This window comes from Elgaria multicarinata, chromosome 1 (genome assembly GCF_023053635.1).
Source record: "Elgaria multicarinata webbii isolate HBS135686 ecotype San Diego chromosome 1, rElgMul1.1.pri, whole genome shotgun sequence".
NCBI classification, from domain to species: Eukaryota; Metazoa; Chordata; class Lepidosauria; order Squamata; family Anguidae; genus Elgaria; species Elgaria multicarinata.
The window spans coordinates 138591289-138614920 of NC_086171.1; the positions used below are offsets into that span (position 1 = coordinate 138591289).

Genomic DNA, 23632 nt, shown 5'->3' on the forward strand with positions numbered 1-23632 from the left:
TGGTGCTACCTTAATGCTGTTCACCCAGACAGGTCTTCATATACATGGATCAGAAAAAAAATCTAAAAATATGAATTTTGGGGGTTTAAGTATTTTTAAAGAATTTAATAAAAAATCTAGGTCTACGCCTACAATTCCCAGCATGCCTTGGGAAGAATTCCCAGCATGCCTTGGGTGGGAGGCCAGACTTACTGGGCTTTGGTGGCCATTATGATTCCTAAGCTCAGTCTCAAGCAGTCAACCCAATTCTACATAAAAGTAAACAACCCACATAAATGGGCTGCATCCATTTGGGGTGCCTCGTCCCACCTGCCATGTGTGGTTTTAAAATCATGACTAGGTACAACAGCATGACTTTGAGAGGCCAAACTCTGGACATGCTCAAAGACACTCCATCCTGATAACACTTTTCTCAGAAACTGAGGGAAGCACACACACAGCCTTCACCCTTAGGAGGGAGGGAAGGAGGAAAGGGAAGCACTTTGTGCATGCCCAGAAACAGGCTTGACGAAGGGGGGCAAGTGCCCAGAGCAGTCCCGGCCCTTCAGTACAGGCTCCTGAAGGAGCACTTCGTGGGTGAGAAGTGTGGGCTGAGGCAGTCCCAGAAGGACTTGGCCGGAGTTGTGCATGCCCACTGATAGCTGCTTACCTCCCCTCCTTGGCGATGCTACTCCTGGATGCTCTGTCAAGGAGCAGCATCAGCAAAGAGAGGAGGAAAGCACCTCTCAGAGGACATGGGCACCTGAGGGCCTCCAAAGGCATGCTGGGAGGTGTAGTACTGGCATCACTATCTCTCAGTCCTAACTCTGCCCCCACAAACTGTCTTTCCCCAACTGCCACTAACTCTGCCCACCATTCCATTCTAGCCTTAGCTGTCAGTCATTCCTCCATTCACTCTTCTGTTTCAATAGACTTGGGTGGGAGGAAAGATTTATCAGGCTGTGGCCTGAAGGGAGAGTGCCTGGGTTGGCTGCCTCAGTTACTAAGCCCCATCAGGAGCAGGAGGTCGCAGCTCTGGGCAAGAGGCATGCTGGGAATTGTAGTTTTTGTTTTCTGTGGGGACAAGGAAAATCATGGTGACAGTTTCAAGACAGCCTTGGCCAAGCGTTGAGGGAGAGAGAGAGAGAGAGAGAGAGAGAGAGAGAAAAGAAACTAATTTAATTTGTTTTAAAGTTACCTCACAGGCCTAGGACAGGCTTACCTTGCAGGGTTGTCATGAGGGTAAGGGGGGGGGGAATGAATTTGATTTGTTTAAAGGATCATTCACAGACCTAGCACCAGCTTGCTACTTTAAGTTGGTGGATCCAATAACTATATGTTATTCAGATATCTGGGCAATGCCGGGTATATTTTGAAAACATATTTTTAGGTTTGCATCTTTTTTAACTGGTAGAAAGGGTGTTGTGTGTCCTGATTGTTTTTGAAGTTTAGACGGCTGCTCCGGCCAAAGCATTATGGGAGGTGTAGGCTTTTCAGGTAAAACAAAAAATGTGGTTTATCACGAAGTTCTAATTTAAAATACAGTTCTTATTAACACGATTTTCCATTTATTCTAACAAAACATTTTACTAACTCAACCAAACTAAAAAAACCCAACCAATCTAAAGATGAAAAAGTTGCATAGAAATTTATTATATATCAAATAAATGTTATAAATATTATTCACGGACCCGAGCAACAACAGGCATATCAGCTTGTTTTAGAATAAATTAATATGTATTAGGAGGGAGGTCTTTGTCTTTGAGAAGGGTATTTTATGAACAGAGAGGAAAAAGTCTCCTTTCCTTTCTCTCAGACATGACATCCAGGATACTGCTCTGAGCCTAGCATGTAGACCTCAGTGACTCCTTGGTTTTGCCTGGGAGAAATGGAAGTCCCTCTGCAGAGAAGAGCTCCTTTGCAGAGTCAGTATGAGTGGTGCAGAATTTATGAGTATATAGATACTCTTCTTTCTTCTCCCAAGCCAAGACCTAAGCTGACTTTTCAGCACTGGCTTGAGCCTAGTTGCTGGGCTTAAGACCATAGGGATTTTTTCTTGCGAAGAGGAAAGAGTATAACACCAGTGTTGTCACTGAGTTAGCAAAGATCTTAGCAAAGATCTGTTTGTCTTAGCAAAGATCTTTTTCTCCAGAAAGCTGCCAGATTTGTGAGTATTTTTTTTATTTGCTTTGCTGAATGGAGGTTTGTGTGTGTATTTAACTTCCTTAAATTATTTTAATAGATGTTTTAAAGCTATAACCATTTCATTAAGTTTGCGAGTCTGAGTGAAGTCTATCATTCTGGTACTGATTTCTAGAGGTTTCATCTACTGTTGTGGGGAGCAATCTTGAGGGGTATTCATGAAAGGTATTGCAGGAATCTATATTTCCAGGCAGACTATGTTCAGAACCTCTCAAGTAAAAGGTTATCTAAAAATTTTCCCTACCCCAGCATAGCCAATGGTGAAGGATGCTGGCCAAAACATCTGGAGTTGCCCACACCAAATGACACATCATAACTCTGTAGCATGCAATTGCCCCTTGCTCACAAATAAGCATGTACCACCAATCTAGATCAGGACCACCACATGGGAGAAAGGGAGGTTTAAACATTTTCCCCAACCACTTCCTTCCTGATATTCCCCTAATAGAATTTAAATTATATGTATTTACAGAACATCTGCACTGGTCCTAAATTATTGAACTCCATTTCCTCCTTTCTTTTCTTTTTTAGTTTATTTTTTAGAACTAACCTCAATGCTTATTTATTTGAATTGTTCTTCCCCGCTTTCCCCCTTCTTTGTTAAGTAAATCTTAATTATCTTTTTCCCATTCTATTAAGCTGTCCTCTGGTTTCCTCCTCTTTTCAGTAAACAGGGCATCATACTCTGTTGGTCTCCTCATCCTTATTTCTCCTCATCCATTTCACTACAGTCTGAAACCAGAGAGAATGGCCTGGCACCCACCTTGATGTCATTTTGGCATCAGGCAAAGAGCTTTCTATTTTCCAGACTTTTCACTTCCGTTCTACACTGCTTGGTGTTTCTTCTCAATTCCACTGAATGTTATAGCAACTTCACTGGCTACAGGTCTGTTTCTGGGCAGAAATTGAATAAACAACAAACCCATGTACCATAGTTACCCCAACAAGAGATTTCTGTTGGGAAATTGAGAGAACAGAATGAAAATAGAGAAATACCCAGTGAAACAGTCAGTTCATGAAGAACTGAGAAAAAAGACTCCTTCCTTACACAGTGCCAAGCCCCCAAAACTCATGTCTTGCTAAACTCTGACTGCTTAATTCCTATCAGATACCCTGAAGTAGAATGGCAATACAACATGAATCCAAAGATGATAAATAAACAGTTCCTTGCTTCCCGGGAGCCCCAGTTATATCCAGTCATGGTTGTAGGGAAGGACAAGATGCTTCTCAGTAGAGGCTGGGAAGTAGTCAATCTAGGACACATTGTAGCAACCCAGGTCATGTCCCAGGAACCAATCAGCTGGGCCTGTTGGTCTCCTGGGGCAGAGTTTGGGAGCAGACTAGAGGAAAAAACTACAGTTGGGATACCGGCACCTTTTCCCCATAGCCCACTGATGCAGTTCTAATAATGGGAACCTGAGGAAGGGCCTCTATTGAAAATCTTAAGTGTATGGGAAGGCACCCATGAAAACAATCTTCCTTCCTTTTCCTCTATTGCTCCCCGTGTCAAATTTTAGATTGTAATGCGCTCAATGCCCTCTTCTATTCTGTAAAGGTGAAGTGACTTGCACAATGTTATTGTCTTCTACAATGTTATAATTGAGAATACAGCTAGTGGAAAGCACACTGTAAATCTGACGGGATCAGCTGATGCTCACCTACAATTAAACATGAGTGCAAATTATGTGTTACTAACAGAAAGATTGCTGATATTCTTTAGTCACTGTTATCTATCAAGGATTTGTCCATGCCAAAAGAAGTGGGGTGTTCCAGTGGATTTTACTGGCTTTGTCTGTACGTGGATGAATAATATTTTTTTTCTTAGCCTGTGAGTCATCACTGGAACTTACTTATGTTAATTTTTTATTAGTCTTGTCAAGGTAACAGCTTAGGGATGTTTATTCTGCAAATGAAATGGAGTAAATCATCTGAGAGGTGGATAAAATGCAAAGAAAATCACCAAGCGTTGACACTGAAGAACAAAGTATTACAACTAAATTTATTACCCAAGGACTTGGAGTCTGTCCTTGTTCAAAGACTCCTTGTCTTTGAAAAGGAATGAAGATTTCTAATGAAAAAATATTTTAAAAATTCTAATTGTTCCATTTCTATTTTGCTTTTAACATTTCGCAACAATCTAGGGGGCACAGAAGGGGCACATATATACAGTTGTACCTTGTTTCAATTTAATAAAATCCAAATCATACATGTGGGCCACGAAGGACAACAGCATACTTTCCCACTATGCGTCCACACTTGTTCAGTTTCAGCCTACAGAAGCCAACCAACCTATCTCCTCTTGAGAAATTACTTTAAAATAATAATAATCTGGTACGGATTCTTACAAATATACTGTGTAACGTATAGTTTTAAAATTTTCTCATAATTAAACATAGCTTTATTCTCTATGTATTACATTTTAAATTCTGTGCCTCCTTTGTGTTGTTTGACACTTTCCTATGATCATTTTCTTCTTCTAGCTCACCTGAGCCAGCTCCAGGGCTCAGTGGGACTTTCAACAAAGTTCCAAATGGTGGTCATCCCTAGTGTTTGGGGGTCTTGGGGAGTTACTGTGATAGCGCCAACAGCCCCAGGTGGCCATTTCCCCCTGCCCTCAGCAATTCCACTTAAATTGAGCCATCTTCCAGGGCATAGTTGAAAATAAAGATGGCAGCTTTCAGAACACAATAAGAATGTCTCTGTGTGACAGTGTGTGTTTAGCAAAAGGAAGACCCATAACGGGAATAAACTGTGGTCTCTTCTAGGGCACTGGCAGCTGCCCAAAGATGCCTCCAACAGCTCCCAAAAACAGACACCACTCCTGCAAATAACCTTTGCTTTCAAGTACATATTTAATACTACACTTTATAAGCAAAATGTTTTCAGCAGTCCTAACAATACTGAGCAAGCTCCTTTGAAATCAGCAAAGATGCTTCCCAGTCAGTAACTTTTTTGAAATAAGTAACAGAGAGATCTTGTTAAAAAAATGCCTGCTACGTTGTTATTATTTATTTAATTAATTATTTTCAGTCAGGCACTTCACTGGAATAAGCTGTTTTTAAAATAAAGTCAAACCATAGGCTTAGCAGGTATGAGGACAAAGCTCTGACAGTGGGTCTGAAATACACAGAGGGAAGCTGAGAAAATTTAAATTAAATTGGCTCTAAAAGAAAGCACGCATTCACTGTAGTGATGAAGGAGACGATTTTACAAAAATAAAAATAGCTCCAGCATGCCCTAAAGGCAGACTGAATATAACAGAATGTTCATCTTAATGATACACCCCGTGCATTATGTAACACTTTTTTTTTGTTCTGACACCATTAGACAAGCAGAGTGCCCAAATGGGTAGCAGTGAAAATTAAAGAGAATCAATTATGTGCACTGTTGTCAGAATGTGGCCCTTTGAGGTTTTTGCTCTGCTCATGAAACTCCCTTGGGCTCTTAGAAATTGCTTAGCTTTAGTCAACTCCCATTTCAAAGACTATATTAAGACGTACTCTGCAGAGCAATCCTCCCAGCTGGTCATCACAAACCTGGTGAGATTCTTTTGCAAGTTATCGAACACCAAAGTATCTAGAACAGCCTTTCCTTCAAAATGGTCAGGAATCATTGGAGCTGTAGTCTAAATCATCTGGAGGATAATGGTTGGGAAAGACTGAGCCAGAAGCTCCTCCCAACTTAATATATTACATGTATTGTGAGAGGGCAGAACAAAGTTTAGTTTGCATTCTTTTACTACTACTTCGATGAAGCAGCTAACATTTTGTAGGGGTAATACAGAGGGAATAATTTTACTTTTGTGAACTGCCCAGAGAGCTTCTGCGGTATAGAAATGCAATAAATAAATAAATAAATAAATAAATGCTATTATTCATAGGTTCCCCCCTTCAGCTTCTTGTGCCTATAAATAACTGCTTCAGAGGGTTGGGGCGCCCTCTAGAATGGAAAGGGGAAATCAGCAGACATTGCCTCCCCACCATCCCTCTCACTAGCTGGATCCTCTACTAGATCCTGGTCCCATCCCTGAACAAAAGGGCTCCTTCCTTTTTTCAGCAAAACGAGCAGGATCCAAGCTATAAAAATGAAAATGCTGACTTTTTAAAGGCTATATCTGCAAGAATATTTAATAAACTAGTTAGCAGCTACTGATCTTCTAAAACTTGTTTTCATCAAGTCTGGGAGAAATAGTTCCTTGCTGGAAGACAATAGAAGGTGTAGTGTATGTTATTCCTATTGCATAGTAACTTTAACGAATATGACAAAAGAAATAACATTTCAACAGAGAATTAACTATTTAGTTAGTTTGACCCATCTTTACCAGACTTTAAGGAATAACAGCATGAACTAGGTTAAGAACTGGCAATTCTGCTCCATCCCCCAGCAATTAAAACTGGTAATTGGCATTGACACTGCAATTTGTTTTTTATTATCCACTTTTTGTGACATTTTGGGGGGTGAAAAGGTGGGATATAAAATAAATTATTATGCATCTCAGCCCCCTTATCTTTATATTGCCCTAGCCCATAATACTGTATATGCCCTTGCCAGAAGCATAAGATAGGTAAACATACTGTGACGTTCTGCCCCCGTGTCATCTCAACTTCACCTGAGACACCCACAAGCACCCGACAAGACTGTCCATGCCACTAGCACCCAGGGCTACTTCAATCCCCTCTGTGCTAATGACGTGTTTGACGGTTTAGGCCTACTACTGCTGCTGCTGCTCCTGTCTCGCCTCTACTTCAGGCTCCACAGCCCAGCAACCTAGCCCTCAGTTTCCCATTCTGCTGCCATTTGTTGTTTTCTTCTCAGACACATCCACAGACCACACCAGTTGTTTGTAAATATAATTGGAATTTATTAACTCAAGTAAATGTGTGTATAAGGCGTATTGGTTTCAGTCTCTTCATTACAAGGTTCCACTATATAGTTTTAAAATCTTCTACTTCACAGAATTTTAACCTACACACTGTATCTCTCATTCTCATAACACTCAAGTTATCATACCCCACAGACTCTTCTCACTGACTCATCTCACACTACACTTCTACAATCTCATCTACCCCTCCTCTCACTCACTTAACTATATATAGATACATTTCTCTAGCTCCTCCCACTCTTACTCAGCCAATCTGCACTCCCCCTCAACCATCCAATCAACACGCAGGCATTCAACCCCCCTCTACTAATTGTTAGTACTTTGAGGCCTACTACTTCCCAAACCTTATACATAATATAAGCAATAACTTTGTATATATATTTACATTTATAACATATAAGGCAGCTGAACATCACACATACATATTTGCTATCAACATCCTATGTTGCTCAAGTGTATCTACTCAATCTATTTCACCGTGTCAATCTCTTTGGTATCTTCCTTTCCTATTGATGTCTCCAGATCACAGAATGAACTATGAATAATTAGATTCAAGAATGGTTTGATGACATATGAAAATGCCCAGTTCAGATGTAATATGAAACCATAATTTAGTGATATGTAAATAAGCCTCAGGATAATGACCTATCCCTACCCTCATCTGGCATAGTTGCCAGGAAATCAAAATCATCCACTTCCGGCTTTTAACTATGGTTTATTGATATGTCTGAAACAGAACAAAGCTTGTTTCTATAAACCATAGTTTCAATTAATCAGAGCTTCCAGTTCAGACATAATGATAAACTCCAGTTTCTTTAAAACGATAAGCGGATACTTCCAATCTTCACTGCTTTGCTAGAGGAGAGGGAAGCACGTGAGCCCAAGCCTCACTGCTGCTTGTTCACACAAAATTAAACCATTGTTTAGCATTATGTCAGAACTATGCAGAGCAAAAGAAAAAGAGATTAAAAATGAATATATATTTGGAATAAACTAATTCTTCAAAGCATAGTCCTTTAATGCTGTCAGAATCATAATGCATGCAAGAAATGGCCTGAAATGCAATTAATGTTTTCAGCATTTTCTTCCTCTCTCACAAAGGTGTGAAAAATGATAAAAAATTATGATAAAAAATTGTAATTTAGCAGAGATAACTATTTGCCCAAGAACTGATATTATGTATTTAGGGTGCATTCCTATGCATGTTTAGACAGAAAAAGTCCTATAAGTCCTAGCATTTCCTAGCTGGCTCACTGGGAAATGCTGGGAGTTGTAGGACTTTTTCCTGTCTAAACATGCATAGGATTGTGCCCTTAGTTAGTTGTTATATGGCACCGTCTATGTACATGGTGCTTTAGAAAGAACAGGTCTGACAGCTTCCCTACCCCAAGAGGCTTTTATCAGAAAAGAGATTACAGATAAAAGGAGTGAGAAGAGAGACAGGGGCAAACAGGGAAAGAATGTATGGTTATTTCAATTACATGCACTTTCGCTTAGTTATAATAACTATTGGTTTTTTAAAAATCTTCCTTGAAAATGCGAGTTTTAAGGAGGGACTTCACATTTCTCACTGGCCTCCTAAAATCTTAAGAACTAGCAGTAAAAATCAGCATTCTTCACATTTTGAACGTTTACTATAAAATATATGTACATACATTGCTTTGAAATCCTGACAGAGCATTTCAGTAATTCATTGCCTCATTACTAGTAGACACCATAGACTATATTTACTCCACATTTACGATCAGCAGCAAAACGTCAAATAGGGTATGGCTAAAAATAACATGAAATTTCAACTTTTGGGATATATATTTTCACATTTCATGGCCTCTATTAAATGACTTTCTAGGTGTAATGATAGCATTCAAAAAAGCTATCAAGACTGATCTCTTCTGGCAGGCCTATGCAGTAGAATTTTAGGATACTTTTAGGTTGGTTTTAGGATGCTTTTAGGATGTTTTTAACAGTGTATACTATGTTTTTAATCAGTATTTTATGTATTTTATGCTTGCTGTTGTTCCCTGCCTCGATCCAATCAGAGAGGCGGGTAAGAAATTATTATCATCATCATCATCATCATCATCATCTACTCCAGAGACAAATATAAGCCACAGGCCTGTTTGGATCTATAGTTCTTTGAAAAGATTGTGTGTGTGTGTGTATGTAAGAATCTCTCCAGGGACCCTCACAAACCACAATTCCTTTTACTCTATTGAGGTGGGCACAAGGTATTTAAACCGATATAAAATGTTACACATTTTGAACTAAAATATGCCTCAGTTTCTGATTTATATGGGTTTAAACAATGAAATAAAGCAGAGATGGGGAACTTCCAGCCTGATGTTCTCCATCCAGCCTGCAATAATGTCTCACAATGAAACTATAATATATTCTATTTAAACATTATGGGTTGGACCCAGATTTACACTGTATCAACTATGCTGCCATGCTTTCCCTCCCTCATGGCAGCTCCTCCAGCCCCTGAAAATGCTACAGAGGCCACATTCCGATGACTGCAGTAGCCAAAAAAGCTATTGTGGCTTTCCCCCCTCCCCTGACATGTGCTGTGTGTACACCCACTATTTGCATTACTCCTCGTACTACAGTTCAGGTTGGCGTGTTCTCCGAACCCTGCGTGCAGCACGATGGATTTTATACATATCCTACAACCCCAATGTGCAGTAGAGGTTGTAGAGTGCATATGTAGCCCCCCCCCGCACCATGCTGGGTTTGGACGGCACGCCAACCAATGCAACAGCGCAGAGAATAATGCAAATGGTGGTTGCGCACGAGGCACACATGGGTCAGGGGGAGAAGCCGCAATGGCTCTCCCCACCTCTTGCCACAATCATCCAAACCCTGTCAGAGAGTCAAGAGACCCTGCTGAATGAAGTGAAGTGTGGTGTTCAAGAGAGGGGGGGACCCCAAAAATTGAGTGGAAAGACTTTCTATGAGCAGAGCCTTTCCTCTTACAGAAAGTCCCTTCCTCTCATGGAAGACAGACCCTGGATCTATCGATCTATCTATGTATCTATCTACACACACACACACACACACCTATATGAACTGAAGGAATAAAGACTATTGTATTTTCCTTCTATTTTTAAGACCCAAACCATTTTTATAGGTCAGGTAAGAAAATAAAATCCTTAAATTCTTTTTACCTCTAACAAAAGATATCAATAGTCATTCTCTAAAACCAAAATGCAGGTTTAGAATGTGAATATGAAGTTACCTACCAAGCCATGGGCGATATTTAACACTGGGTCAACATACTACTAATACTGAAAATTCATTCAACGTTACCTTTCTCTTTTGTAAATTAATTCTAAGTTAGACACATTAACCATTTTGCACCTTGCCATCATGAAAATGATGGGTCTCTTTTGGCAAACTGAAACACTTTCCTACAATGGCTCTGCTTAATTGCGCTCTTTCCATTTTCCTACACTATCTTAAAGAAGAAGAGGCAGATGGGAAACATAAACAGTGTTTGTACAATGGTGATTTGCATAACCCTAAACATTTGCAAAGGCATTTTTGTTTGCGCAGCTTCCTGCAATGTTAGAATTATATCATGGCTAGCAATACTGTAGTTGTACAACAGTTGGAGCACTCAGTTCTTGCATGTGAGCAAAGCCATTTTTGTCACTGGTGCATAACTGATCTCAGATTAAATCAGAGGAAAGATACACCAGAAAAAGAACTTAATAGAACACTTTTATTGAGGACACAATCCTATGCCTTGGTTAGACAGGAAAAAAACACCCTACAACTCCTACCATTCCCCAGCCAGCCATACTAGCTGTGGAATGCTGGGAGCAGTAGGAGAGTTTTTTTCTGTCTAAACATGCATAGGGTTGCATCCTTAAATTTTTCAGTTTTAGATTATTCGGATAAAATGTTCTGCAGATACATGGAGGTATAATTCTTTCCACATGAAGGCAAGATGAGTGAGATAACTTTTAATGTTCCTTTCTTGTTCCTAAAATTCTATGATTCTATAATAAATGAAAAGCAATGTAAGAACATTTTTTTCCTTACCATTTTTACTGATGTCAAGTTCTTTAAGATTAACTAAACTGGCAATGCCGGTTGGCAGGCTTGAAAGGTCATTGTCTGGGATACTCAGTTTACGCAGAGCTTGACAGTTGAATAATTGCTACAACAACAAAAGAAAATTGGTTATAATACTCCTGTTATATTTTAGCGTACAGTTAACATTTAGAGGCAATAATAAATATTGCACAAAATACCATACATTTGCTCATAGCCAGTAAGGACCAGTACACAGGCAATGAGCCTGAGAATGCTCCTTCCACACAGCTTCCTGAGAGTGAATCCTCCAACTTCTCACCGTTACTGGAGCGAAAAGATATGTCACAGCATCAAAGAAAAAATGACAAGGTTCTCACTTAAACAGATTTCTTAACCTAGCAATGGGCCTGTTCAGATGACACTTCAGGGATTGTGGTTAATGAAACAGTGGTTTTCTGGGGTTAGCACTAACCACAAGCCGTGCTTTCGCATGCAACACTTTAAGCTATGGTTAGAGCCACTAACACTGCCGCAGATGGCCTGACTGAGGTTAGAAAGTGACCAGGGTTTATCAAAACGCATTGCACACAATACCTTAAACCCTGCTGCTTAACAAAAGGCCTTAACCAGCAGGGTTTAAGGTGTCTTATGAACAGGCCTAGTAAGATTGGGGATGACATTATGTTATAGACCTCCAAGAGTAAGAAGTGCTGTTGGTACTGATTAGCTACTAATTAAAGATGACAATCCATTTTTATCACCTCAAGAGGTGAAACCACCATTCTGACATTTTTTTCTTATAGAAATAAAACTATAAAGGGAGGAGATCCACACCATACCAGAAATCTTCACTAATTCAATGAAACCGTAACATAGCAATATTAAAAGCAGTGCATAATTCATATTAATATTTTCAGAATGCTGGTAAACAAACTGCAACTGAAATTCACTTTCGTTTACCATCTAGTATGTGGATTTGAACAGATGCTATTTTGTGTGTTTTATAAAAAGCCCTATCATCTATTCAAAAATGCACTGCTTCAGAAAGTCTGAGCGCCACTGAAAAGAGGCCATTCATTTGGGTTGGTGAATACAGGAGCTTAATGCAAACCTATTTCCATTAAGAAAATGGTTCCTTTTGGAATAATTTTGTCATCTACCTTTCAGTCTGAAAGGAAAAAAGACAAGTAATGGCAACAATAAGGCAAGAGTAAGAAATGCATTTACAAAGGAATAAAATTGCTCCGACGAGCCGTTTTAACATGTACATTTTCTCAGGAAACCTTATTTAACTCTAAGAAATTATAATGACCTTCAACATTAACAGCCCAGTGGGAATAACTAACCTGTGATAGGTACGTATTCCTTTTAGGAAGCAGCCCATACATTGCTATAATGGTGCTGTGATTTAGGTTGCACAATTTTCTTTGTCAACTTGGTATTGAAAGGGTTAAATGACAAATTCATTTAAGCTTGAAAATCTATAAACTCCTAACTTGGTCTTGGAATGGTCAAATGAGTCTAATTTATTATTTTGAGAAGACCCCAAGAAGACTTCTGAGTCCTACTGATATCCCATATTTACATTGCATGCTTGTACTTCAGAACACCTTTAAACCAAAAGCTGCAATAAGAGACTATGATGGGCCGGGCCGGCGGAGTGGGGGGTGGGGGGGAATGGACAACTTCATAGGCTTGCAGAGAAGTGCCAAGGATTGTTTGATTTAAAGCTAGCACCTGCTGATAAGAAACTGTGAAGTCAACTAAAGAACAAAACTTAGCCACTCTGTGTACTACTTATAATGGCAGGATGGCCTTGCTTGTCTCTATAAGCATCACCAGCATTGTTGGAAGAAACGCCAGTGCTCTTACTTGATGGCAGAACCATGACGATGATGGAAGTGGCTTTTGATTTTCAAGACAAGTGGTAAGAAAATACAGGTGTGGAAGCTTCAGAGAATTTCAGGGGACTTTTATATAAACCATGCAGAAAGAAGGGGCAGGCATTCCTATAAGTAAATGTAGAGGCGAAGATAGGGGTATTTGGACAGGTAGACTCCTCACCTCTGATTCGTGGCATTAACCTAACATAGGGGGTCTCATCTCTGACCAGAATAAATATAGCTTTGTCATAACATAGGTGTTCAAAGGAAATTGTGATAGCAAACCTGAAGGTGTCCCAACAACAACCTTAATGGAAAAGGGTTGAACTCTGTTGAAGTATAACATGCACACTTCCTTGGCTTGGTAAAATTAATTAGTGTGTCAACAGTTTTCAGTATCTGCTTTTCTTTTCTGAATTTCACTTTAATGCCACATCACTGGCCAAAATTGGTGTTATAGCTCAGACCTTATCATCCTCACTATCAATCTAGACACTATATTTGGCATAAGCTGCATTTTCTACATCTTTTTCTTCTTTTTCAAAAAATTAGCAGGATTCATACTAGTTACATAAAATCCATACAATAATATGGCTTTTCCTTAACTCATCCAGGTGAGATTTGAACTGAAGTCAATGAGGCTAACTTCTGTCAACAAATTTAAGTAAAGTAAGGGAAGTAAATGCTATTGTCTTTAAGTTTTTACAAGTATTCCAATAAAAGTTTCTACATAATGTAACATTTAAATTACATAAAGGGAGCAAAAAAGGCCCTACACCTCCCAGCGTTCTCCACTCTAAACATACATAAGATTGCACTTTAAGTGTGTTTTAATTTCCCCCCTCAAATATTTCAAATCAAGTACTTGTGCAGTGGGACAAAACATTAACATAGGGTACTTTTTTAAAACTTTGTTTACTAAATACAAGTAAAATAAGCATGCTAAATTAGATCTTTGTAGGCAGGGGTAGGAAGTTGTGTTTTGGGCTACAGCTCCCATCAGCTCTAGCCAGCATATTCAATGATAATGGATGATGGGAGTTGTAGGCCAAAACGTCTGGAGAGCCGCAACTTGCTCACCCCTGTTCTAATGCATCAACACATTTCCTGATGCAAACTGAACATTTCCCTATGCAAATGACTGTATGCAAATTAACTTAATTTGCATTGGAAAATTTAACCTAATTTGCATTGGAAATTTTTGTGGGAAACTCATATCACTCATTCTGACCCACTTCCACGGACTTCCTGTATGTTTCCAACCCAAGTCAAGGTGCTTGTTTAGACTTGTACAGTCTTACATGGCTTCTAGCCGTAATACCTGAGGTCCTACAACTCCCAGGATGCCCCAGACAGCCATGCCGGCTAGGGAACTCTGGGAGTTGTAGGACTTTATTTATTTATTTATTTATTTATTACATTTTTATACCGCCCAATAGCCGAAGCTCTCTGGGCGGTTCACAAAAATTAAAACCACAGTAAAACACCCAACAGTTTAAAACACAATTACGAAATACAGTATAAAAAGCGCAACCAGGATAAAACCACACAGCAAAGTTGATATAGGATTAAAATACAGAGTTAAAACAGTAAAATTTAAATTTAAGTTAAAATTAAGTGTTAAAATACTGAGTGAATAAAAAGGTCTTCAGCTGGCGACGAAAGCAGTACAGTGTAGGCGCCAAGCGGACCTCTCTGGGGAGCTCGTTCTGTTTAACGTGGATAGGACTGCATCCTTTATAAATCAAATCAAATCAAATTTCAAAACAAATAGATAAAATTGGGATTCAGTTAATTTAAACCTTAAAAAATGTTACAAATGTAAAACTTCTGAGTCTGGAACACATATTAGTTTTAGACTGAAGAAAGTGTCATAGCAAATAAAAGTATGGGTTCCTAGAAACTGTAAATTACATTTTATTTAAGTTGTATGCAACGTCCTCCTGTCAGTTTCACTATATGCAAATAGAGGGTGTCAGCACATTCAATTGCATTTTCTATTTTTTAAAAAACCCCTCAATGGATCATCAAATCTTTTAAAGAGGTTGCTCTACTTTGGCACTTTTGATCTGAAGCACATCAGCAACCAAACCCTAAAGCTAAATTGCTTTCTTTAAACAGTAAGCTATCTTTTGCCTCCTGCTGATTTCATACAAAAATTCCAAGCTTGCTCATACTTCAGCATCACTCAGGAAATAAAATCAAATTAAACTATCTTAACGTGATATCAAGTTTAATATTAGAAGTCCTTCTCTGGGTGGTGGGGGCAGGGGGAAGGTTAAGGCAGGTAGAAAAGACCTGTTCTGTAATACTACCCTGGCTTTGGAATACTCTACGTAACATCCACTCCAGCTTTGGAAGTGCCTACTCCACCTGGTGCCTACTTTGGCTTGTATCCAATGTTATAATACTTACCATAACAAGTTACATGGTGATATACTTTTGGCCCCATATTTCAATCTTATGGTATAATCCTATTTTTGATGGATAGCTGTATTATGCTATACATTTTTTTAATTTAGAAAGTGGAATCCTGGTGTGTGTGTTTAAAATAAAAAGCTTCTTTAAATTACTCCTAAACAGTAACCACACATGATGATTAAAAAAAGGTAATAACTCTGAACTATCCATCAACAAACTGACCTCCATTATACCCCATTTCATCTCTATGAGGCAGAAAAATATGATTTAGTGTCCAGAGCCTTCTCAATGAACAGATATATACAGCTGGGGAAATGACTCACTTCTCTATATCACTTTTCCTTCAACCCCCTGGAGAGTTTAACTAAATTGCTTCTCCAGTTATAAACAATTGCCTGGTGGAGTGAACAAGCCACTACATTGAGCATCCAAATTTGGCTAAAGGGGTAGGGAGACAGCTTAGCAATAGAACAATATAGTGTTAACAAGTTCTACCCAAGTTAAGCAATTTTAAGTTCCATTGGTTAAAGGCAGAATCTTAGGCACATGCTTAATTCCCTTTGGGTTGTACATAGTCTAAAATACACGTCCAATCTGTGCATAAAAACCCGTAAGTATTTATCTTAACACAAGTGAATACAAGATTTTTAATAGCTGACAGTACCTGGACAACTATGGAAGAAATGCATGCAAAGAAAAATGCAAGGTAGATTGTGTGTGTGTGTTGAGGTGCCTTTATAGATTGTAGAAATAGCACAGGAGCTGCTTTTCCATAACGCCACCACATGGTACTGCTGTAACATTTAAAGGCTCCGCACAAAATGAGCAGGGGTCAACCACACAGGTTGTCCCCTCCAAGACATGCGCTACTTGCATGGTAAGAACACACTAATTGGCTCCTGATCATGTGGTGCTGGGGCTCTAAGGATCACAACAACAATAGATGATGATGATGATGATGATAGATGCCACAGAAAGAAGTGATTCCTACACCAACACATTTTGCGATATTCGAAAGGGTACAACAGTTTAACTTTCTAGAGCTTCCTCAGGACCATGTTATCGAGGCAGCTATGAGTGAGAATGCATCTCCCACTCTTTCTTTGTCAAAGCTCCTCCAAATCTATGAAAAGGAGAAGGCAAGATCTCTCGTAATGTAAAAGGTTTGAGGCACCCTGACATATTAGAATGTCTGTGAGTAATAGGGATTAGCAAGTATTACTTTGGCTTACTAGCCAGCCTCTATTTGTGATTTCCATGTACATGTTCCCTTGCCCAAGACCTTTGGCATCTGCAGAAGGCTTAGGAAAGGCAGAGATTTCTTTCATTAATGCGGGGTATGGAAAAAGTAGTAAACCGCATAATTCTCTTACACTATTCTTTTCTCTTATTCATTTGTGTGGAGGTTTGGGTAAGATCTCTCTCTCTTTGTCTCTGCATGTCTGAGGACTTGAGGAGAGGTAAAGTATTTTCTGATTTCCATTGCACTTTGGAAAAGGTAAGAAACAACAAGTGAGTTCTTTTCAAAACGGCTATGCGAGTGACAGAAGACACAGCATCTCGTACTGACAAGCACAGAGGGCTTGGGAAAATGACAGGGAACTCTCTCATTTTGATCAGCAATTCTTCTCAAAACTCCAAGAAAGCTGGGGAAGTGATGTGTGTGCTGTTAAGCATCCATCTCTCCAGACAAATGAAGCTGTGGATATCTGGTCACTGGTCTGCATTAGCTGGCTTCAGATGTTAAGAGAGGAAGTGCAGGTTCCTCCACTCACACTTCCTACGCAATTATCAAACCTGGGAGCAGTATTCTCCCTCTGCAGTGAAAAGTACAAGCTCACCATGCATCTGTAGTTTGCACACCCCATGATGGAGAATAGCAATGGTGGAGTAGATTCTTCACTAGAACTCCAATTTCAGAACATCAACCACAACAGCCAAGGAAACTTACTGTAATTACACTTGATTAACTAATTAATTTCTCAATTACACTAAATTCACTAATTAGTTAATCAATTACACTTGACTAACTAATTCTTCTGTCCCCTGACAGAAGAACTTTGATAGCCAGGGTGGGGAAACTGTGGCCCAAGTATAACATGTGGCCCTTGATCTAATTTTTCACCCAGCCCTCAGCCAGCATTATCCACGTCTCCCAAGGCTGCAAGCCCATTCTTCCTTTCCAGACCGCCTCTCCTCTTCTACTTTGTACATCTAAAGAAGAGATTGGGGGGGGGGGTGCACAGAGAAAGAGATACACAACCCTGTGATGCTGCAAACTCTGCTTAGATTTGCTCTGCCCATCACTGGTTGCAGTCCCCAACTGACATTTTTCGTATGTAAACAGTACATGATAGGAAAAAGGATACCCACCCTGTTTTATAAGAAAGTGTTCTAAAATCAATAGTAGGCATGGATGGGCAAGATTTGCAAGGCGTTAAAGATTTGCAGAATGTAATCACCCCCAATTCCTTTGCAGGTGTCTATGGGTTTTGTGTATTTTGGCCCTTGTTGCTTAGCTATAAAAAATGAATGCATCCATAAATGCTTATTTCAGCCTATTAAATGTTCAGTCTCTTTTGCACAATGGCAAGTGAGGTTTCTTTCTCAATATACTTTTTAAAAACAACAACAATACAACAATAAAACATGCATAACCATGTATCTAAAATTATTTCTAGGCCACCTTTAGCGTGGAACCCTTTGATTTGCTTTCACTAATTAGCTGCTGGAGAGCAAAAGCTTACTTTCAGTTTGTCTTGAATCTGAGTGATAATTACCCAAATTATTCATGTAGGGAATGTCTTAGGACAGGTTGCTGTACTAGGTAATTCACTGGTCCCTTCCAATTCAGATTCTATGGCTGAAACAAGATGCAATGCCAATAGCAGGGTTACTGTCAAAAACAAAATAATTAGAAATCCTGTGCCAAGTTCTCCTTTCTCTGCCCAGAAAGATGTTATCAAGGTAACATGTGAAGTTTTCTGATCTCTGCCCCCGCCAGTAGCAGCCAATAACATGAAGCATTATGTCATAATTATAATATAGTAAGTCATGTTGCATGTTTCCTTAGCTACACATTACAAGGAGCAGAAGAAGAAGTCAACACAGAGTTCACCATGTCTATTTCTCCCGCCTTTGAAAAGTTCAATACATTCTTCATTTTATGCAGATGAACCATCTCATACATATGGGCTTAAAATTAGTTGTGAACTCAGGGGCTCCATTGTAACACATTAAAAACCAATCCCTATGCAGATATCTAGAGCACCAGGTCTTTAATGAAGAATTTGGTGTTGATGCAGGAACAGAATTCAAAGCAACCTCTTTATCAGTCCTGGCAAAACTAAGAGCTCGGTATTTTCTGAAAACAGGAAAATGTGTTATTAGTTGAATAATTGAAGCTGGCAGTTTGTCTGTGCCGAATTTCCTTTCTGTAGAGAGAGTTCAAGCATACTTTAAATGTTCATTTAACAAGGCAACCGCATTTGCATATTAGAGAAAGGGCAGGGTTTACCTTAGGTAGCTCTTCAATTTGATTGGCATCTAGATAAAGCTCCTCTAATGTCCGTTCAAAGTTAAAAACCTCCTTTGGCACCTGCTGAAGACTGCAGTGGGAGTAATCGAGCACTGAGATTATTTCTTCTTCCCCGCGAAAACATCGGCATGGCACCAGGCGGCCAATAATTTTCCTTTTGGTTGTCATCTCCAAATGCTGCACTAAAAAATAAAATAAAATAAATTGTTTCCCAAAACCATTTCTCATTTCATTAGAAAAGTCCCTAGAGGAAAGTCTAGAATTCCCTTCAACAGCATTTTAAATATATAACTGTATAAATCCTATAAGGCCTTTTTTATTTTGTCCATAGAATTAATACCAAGTTTCTATGTGTAATGTTTTAGGCTTTTTTTCTAGCTTAGTTAATTTTGTATGCAATTAAACATTATCTGTTTTACTTTCCACCATTCCATAAATCAGTGATATGTTTATAACTTAGTTGCATTGTGAACTATTGGTGTATAATATGAAAAATAGATTGCAGACCAGCACAAATTACATAGCTTTGTGTAATCACTCAAGACTGGACCTATTATGTGGCAAGATTAATTTATCTGCTTAAGACAACATCAGCAAAGGGGCATGGGGTGGGGGGAATACAAGACCCAGAACAAGTCACAAAAGTTCAAGTGCCTGACTCACAAATTTGGCTACAAACCTATCCACTCATACTGTATAAAATTATGATTAGTTGTTGAAAAGGTTGATTTTATAATGAATTAACAATATCCAAATTCTTGCTAGTCCTTAATTACCTTATAAAGTATGCTTATTTTCTGAGCTTTCTCGATTTCTGCTTACTGTTTGTAAACCCATATATAACATTTGTTCCATCTTCAAGCTTTGATTTGTCTGTTTTTGCAACAGCAAAAGGTAAGATAGTTAGATCTCTTATGTCAGAACAACTTATAGCTGTGTCACTAATGGTACATTTAATTGCCCTTAGTGTTTAAATAAAAGGTAAAAAAGGATCATCAAGTCCTCTAAACCACATTAAGGATCAGTCACATGCATAAGAGAATGGCTGCTTCCTTTTAAACCACTCAGACTGCAATTCTATATCCATTTTTCTAGGAAGACAGTGGGGCTTGCTTCTGAGTAGACATGCTAGGATCGTGCTGTTAGTCTACTCTAAGATCACCAGGTTCAAACTCTTGAGAACGTCAAGTATTTCATAATTTGTCACAAAATTAAAATCGTGTCCATACCAAATACCATCAAATCATAGTTTACTGAATAGCTTATTTGTTTACCATCAAATCGTAGTTTACTGAATACCTTAGTTGTTTGCCAATTTATAATTAGGCGTAAATACTATTCCAAGATTAGAAGTATCCTGACAATAATGACTAGAACAATATTGTCAACTCTTGGATGCAGCCCATAATTTTTCTGTGGCTTGCCAACCCAGGAAACTTTAATTTCTTTAACAGTTATTAATGACTGCTGTGCAACTACACATGCAGCTCTTACTACCTTCCTGCTGCAATACAAGCATGAGGATATACATAGAGGCACAATCGCTCGATGTAACAAAACATGAAAAACCTAAGCTGTGATAGGGACCTTCAAGCCCTACATTATGCTGGCATGTCGGGAATATTGCAGGGGAGCTGGCAACTAGTCTAAAGAGTTATGAAAAACAAAGAATACATGTCAACTTATGTCCACTAAAGTCAATGGCTCTAAATCTATGTACTCATACTGAACTAGGTTGTTGAATTGGCTATTAGTGAGCACACACAAAAATGGCCAATCTCAGAGGGTATTTCCTAGATTTTCTAGTTTCTCTTTAGGATGTAGAATGTCTTGGACGAGTAAAGCATTTTCCTTAGGCTGACTTGATGGGAATTTTCTAGTGAACTACAAATTTATGAATACATGAATTCTGAACTACAAAGTCATGCATTTACAAGTTACAACTCAATATATGATTTATCATGTCATTTTCAAGACTCATTGAGCACAATGACAAATTGCATATCTTGTAATTTATATATCATTTTGAATATTCATGATCTGTACTATATGACCTGGCCAATATAGAACAGCCATATTACACACTAAAACACCCCTTTCAGAGGACAATGGGTTGGGGTGGAGTTGGAGGAAGGCAGTGAGATGGCAATTTGAGCCAACTGTTCCTTCCCATTGTAGTCCTTTGTGCTTCCTGAGAAGTTGCTCCAATGGGCTGGGGGATCCTCTGGAACAGCTTAGGAAGTGGTACTGGGGGAATGCAGGGGAAAAGGAGAACTGACAAAAACTGCTGCCCCTGTTTCTCCAGTGGGAAGCCTCCACTGGATCCTAGTCCCCCCCATTCCACATGAATACAAGATGCCTTTCCATTTGTGGATGGGCACGTCTGGACCTAACACATTGTTTATCACTTAAACTACAACAGTGGTTCAGTATATGTGCACTGAATTGCCTCTAGTCCTTAGGCACAATTATAAATGTATTTTTTTATATATAAAACTGCTACCTCTTCTGAGTCTGAATGGATAAGGATAAATCAACATCAAAAAGCCTCTATTCGTGATCTCAAGCTCATTAGCAACTATTTGCAGAACTGAGTAATTATAGTGGCTACTTGGTATCCACTTCTAAGTGTTTAAGCTCAGAAACAAAGACATAATTTCATATTCATGCTCAATGGGGAAAGGATTTGAACAGGAGAGCTGGAAGAGCTTATGGTCTGTCAGGGGAAAGTGTTTATAATGTGGAAACATTAGTGCAAAGAAGCATCATAATTGAAAGAAACTAATCACCTCCGTATTGGTCTACTATTGGAAACCAGATTGCTGAATCAGCACTTGCCAAAATATAACTGAACTCCAATTTTTCTTTTTTGCATGAGTTTTATGAGAATTTAATTTTCTAACACACAGGCCACATACACTAAACAAAATGTGTATGAACAACTGCAGTACCGGCCCTTCTTTCACCTCCCCACAATACTTCCATTTGTACTCACACACATCTCATGGACTACCTCAAAGACCAAATAACTATGACATCAAGGAGAAGGTAGGAAAAATACATCAACTAAGGTCACAGGTGGACAGATATCTGATTAGCAGGCTCTACTAGGGGTTTCTTTTTGTTTTAATAATGCAGAGGCCCACCAACAAGGCACAGGAGCAAAATTGATAGAACTGTCAATCTTATGGTGAAGGACAGACATAAAATTGGAATTAAAGAACACAGGCTGAACATGTGCCCAGCCCAAGAATTTGTTTTCAGCACCAGAAGAGAGCTCACGGTCCTTTCACATGTAAATCCATTCCTGTTCTACCCCAACCCCAGCTTTCTTTGTTTCTTACTCTTCCTTGCAAAAGTCAAACCAAAACTTGCAACTGTCAATGCACAGATGAGATCCATACCTCCTACAGCACTGGGTGCGCCCAAATTCTCCAGCTTTACCAGAACAGTCCCTATTTTCTGCTATCTTCTCCTATTTTTACTTGTTCAGGAAGCCTTGTTAAGAGTATTAATAGAACTGTCATTCTCCAGGGTTCAATATGTCTGAACATTATGTACCCAAATGGGTAACAATGGGTAACAATGCAAATGTATGAACATTAAAGTGTCATATAGTACACAGCCTGCTATTTCACATGCTAGCGGGACTAATAATGGACAGTTCATAAAAGACTGTAGAATAACTACATTTTTATTATATCTTCAATGTAAACAAGTGACACCACCTTGGCTTTTAAAGCAGAACAGGGAAGACTATTGTAGAGTAAATGAATACAGCACAGAGCAGGTGGTGTAGAGCAGCTTTCCCCATGGTGAGCTGGGAATGTTGGGAGTTGCAGTCCAACACATCTGAAGGCCAGCAGGTTGGGGAAGGCTGCTGTAGAGCTTTCAGCAGTGGGTATGAAGCTGGGGAAGCAGGAAACAAAGTAGTAATAGGGCAGTAGGAGTACTGCAGACTTGCCCCCATTTTCGTTCATAATTGCTCCAAGCGGGGGGGCAATACCTCCCAGTTGTCAATGTCCTCCTCCCAATCAACCCTTCCCGACTCCCCCAAAAGGGGGTGCTCCCCAGGTATTTAGATGCATAGTACTTCTGATACTGGAGGGAATGTATAGCCATCATGAATAGTACCAATTAACAGTCATATCCTCTTTGACATACACTGCAACACCCTCCCCAGTTTGCCCTTCCCTGACCTTCTTAAAGTTTGTATTCAGATATTACTGTAACAGAGAGGTTCTCTCCAGCCCACCAGGCACTCCAGCTCTCCAACTCTTGGTTCAAAGACTCTTAGCATTAGCTAGACCAGGTCCTATTTGTGATAGAGATGAAAGATTGCTCCCTTGGTCAGTTCTTAAATTTTATTCCCTAAATACGTCCTTAAAAAACAAAATCAAACCATACACTAAATCTGCTTAAAACACAATGCTAACCAGATGAAATTAACTTCTTTAGCTCCATTATGGATCTTTCTGGCTCCAAAGAACACTCAAATGCTTCATTTTCTCAAGAGTAAGAGTTCTGCCTGCCTCTGGCAATCACAAGGAGATTAACATATGAATGCTGTCAGGACAAATCCCCTTTTCTCCTTCACAATTTCTCAAAATGTGAAGAACAAGTGAAAGAGGCAGAAACGAACATCATTCAGACCAAAATGCACCTGGTTTCATGTTTATCAATGCCAAT

General features: G+C 39.2%; 1 protein-coding gene across 1 annotated transcript in view; it reads right to left on the reverse strand.

The window, feature by feature from the left end:
• Nucleotides 1–23632, reverse strand: part of LRRC7 (leucine rich repeat containing 7) — a 244485-nt gene that overhangs the window by 132427 nt on the left and 88426 nt on the right. Inside the window, exons 2-3 of the mRNA XM_063137517.1 lie at nt 18923–19125; nt 11108–11225 (exon numbers count right to left, since the gene is read on the reverse strand). Of these exons, the coding sequence (XP_062993587.1) occupies nt 11108–11225; nt 18923–19111 (307 nt within the window). The 5' untranslated portion in view covers nt 19112–19125. The remainder of the gene's footprint in view (nt 1–11107; nt 11226–18922; nt 19126–23632) is intronic.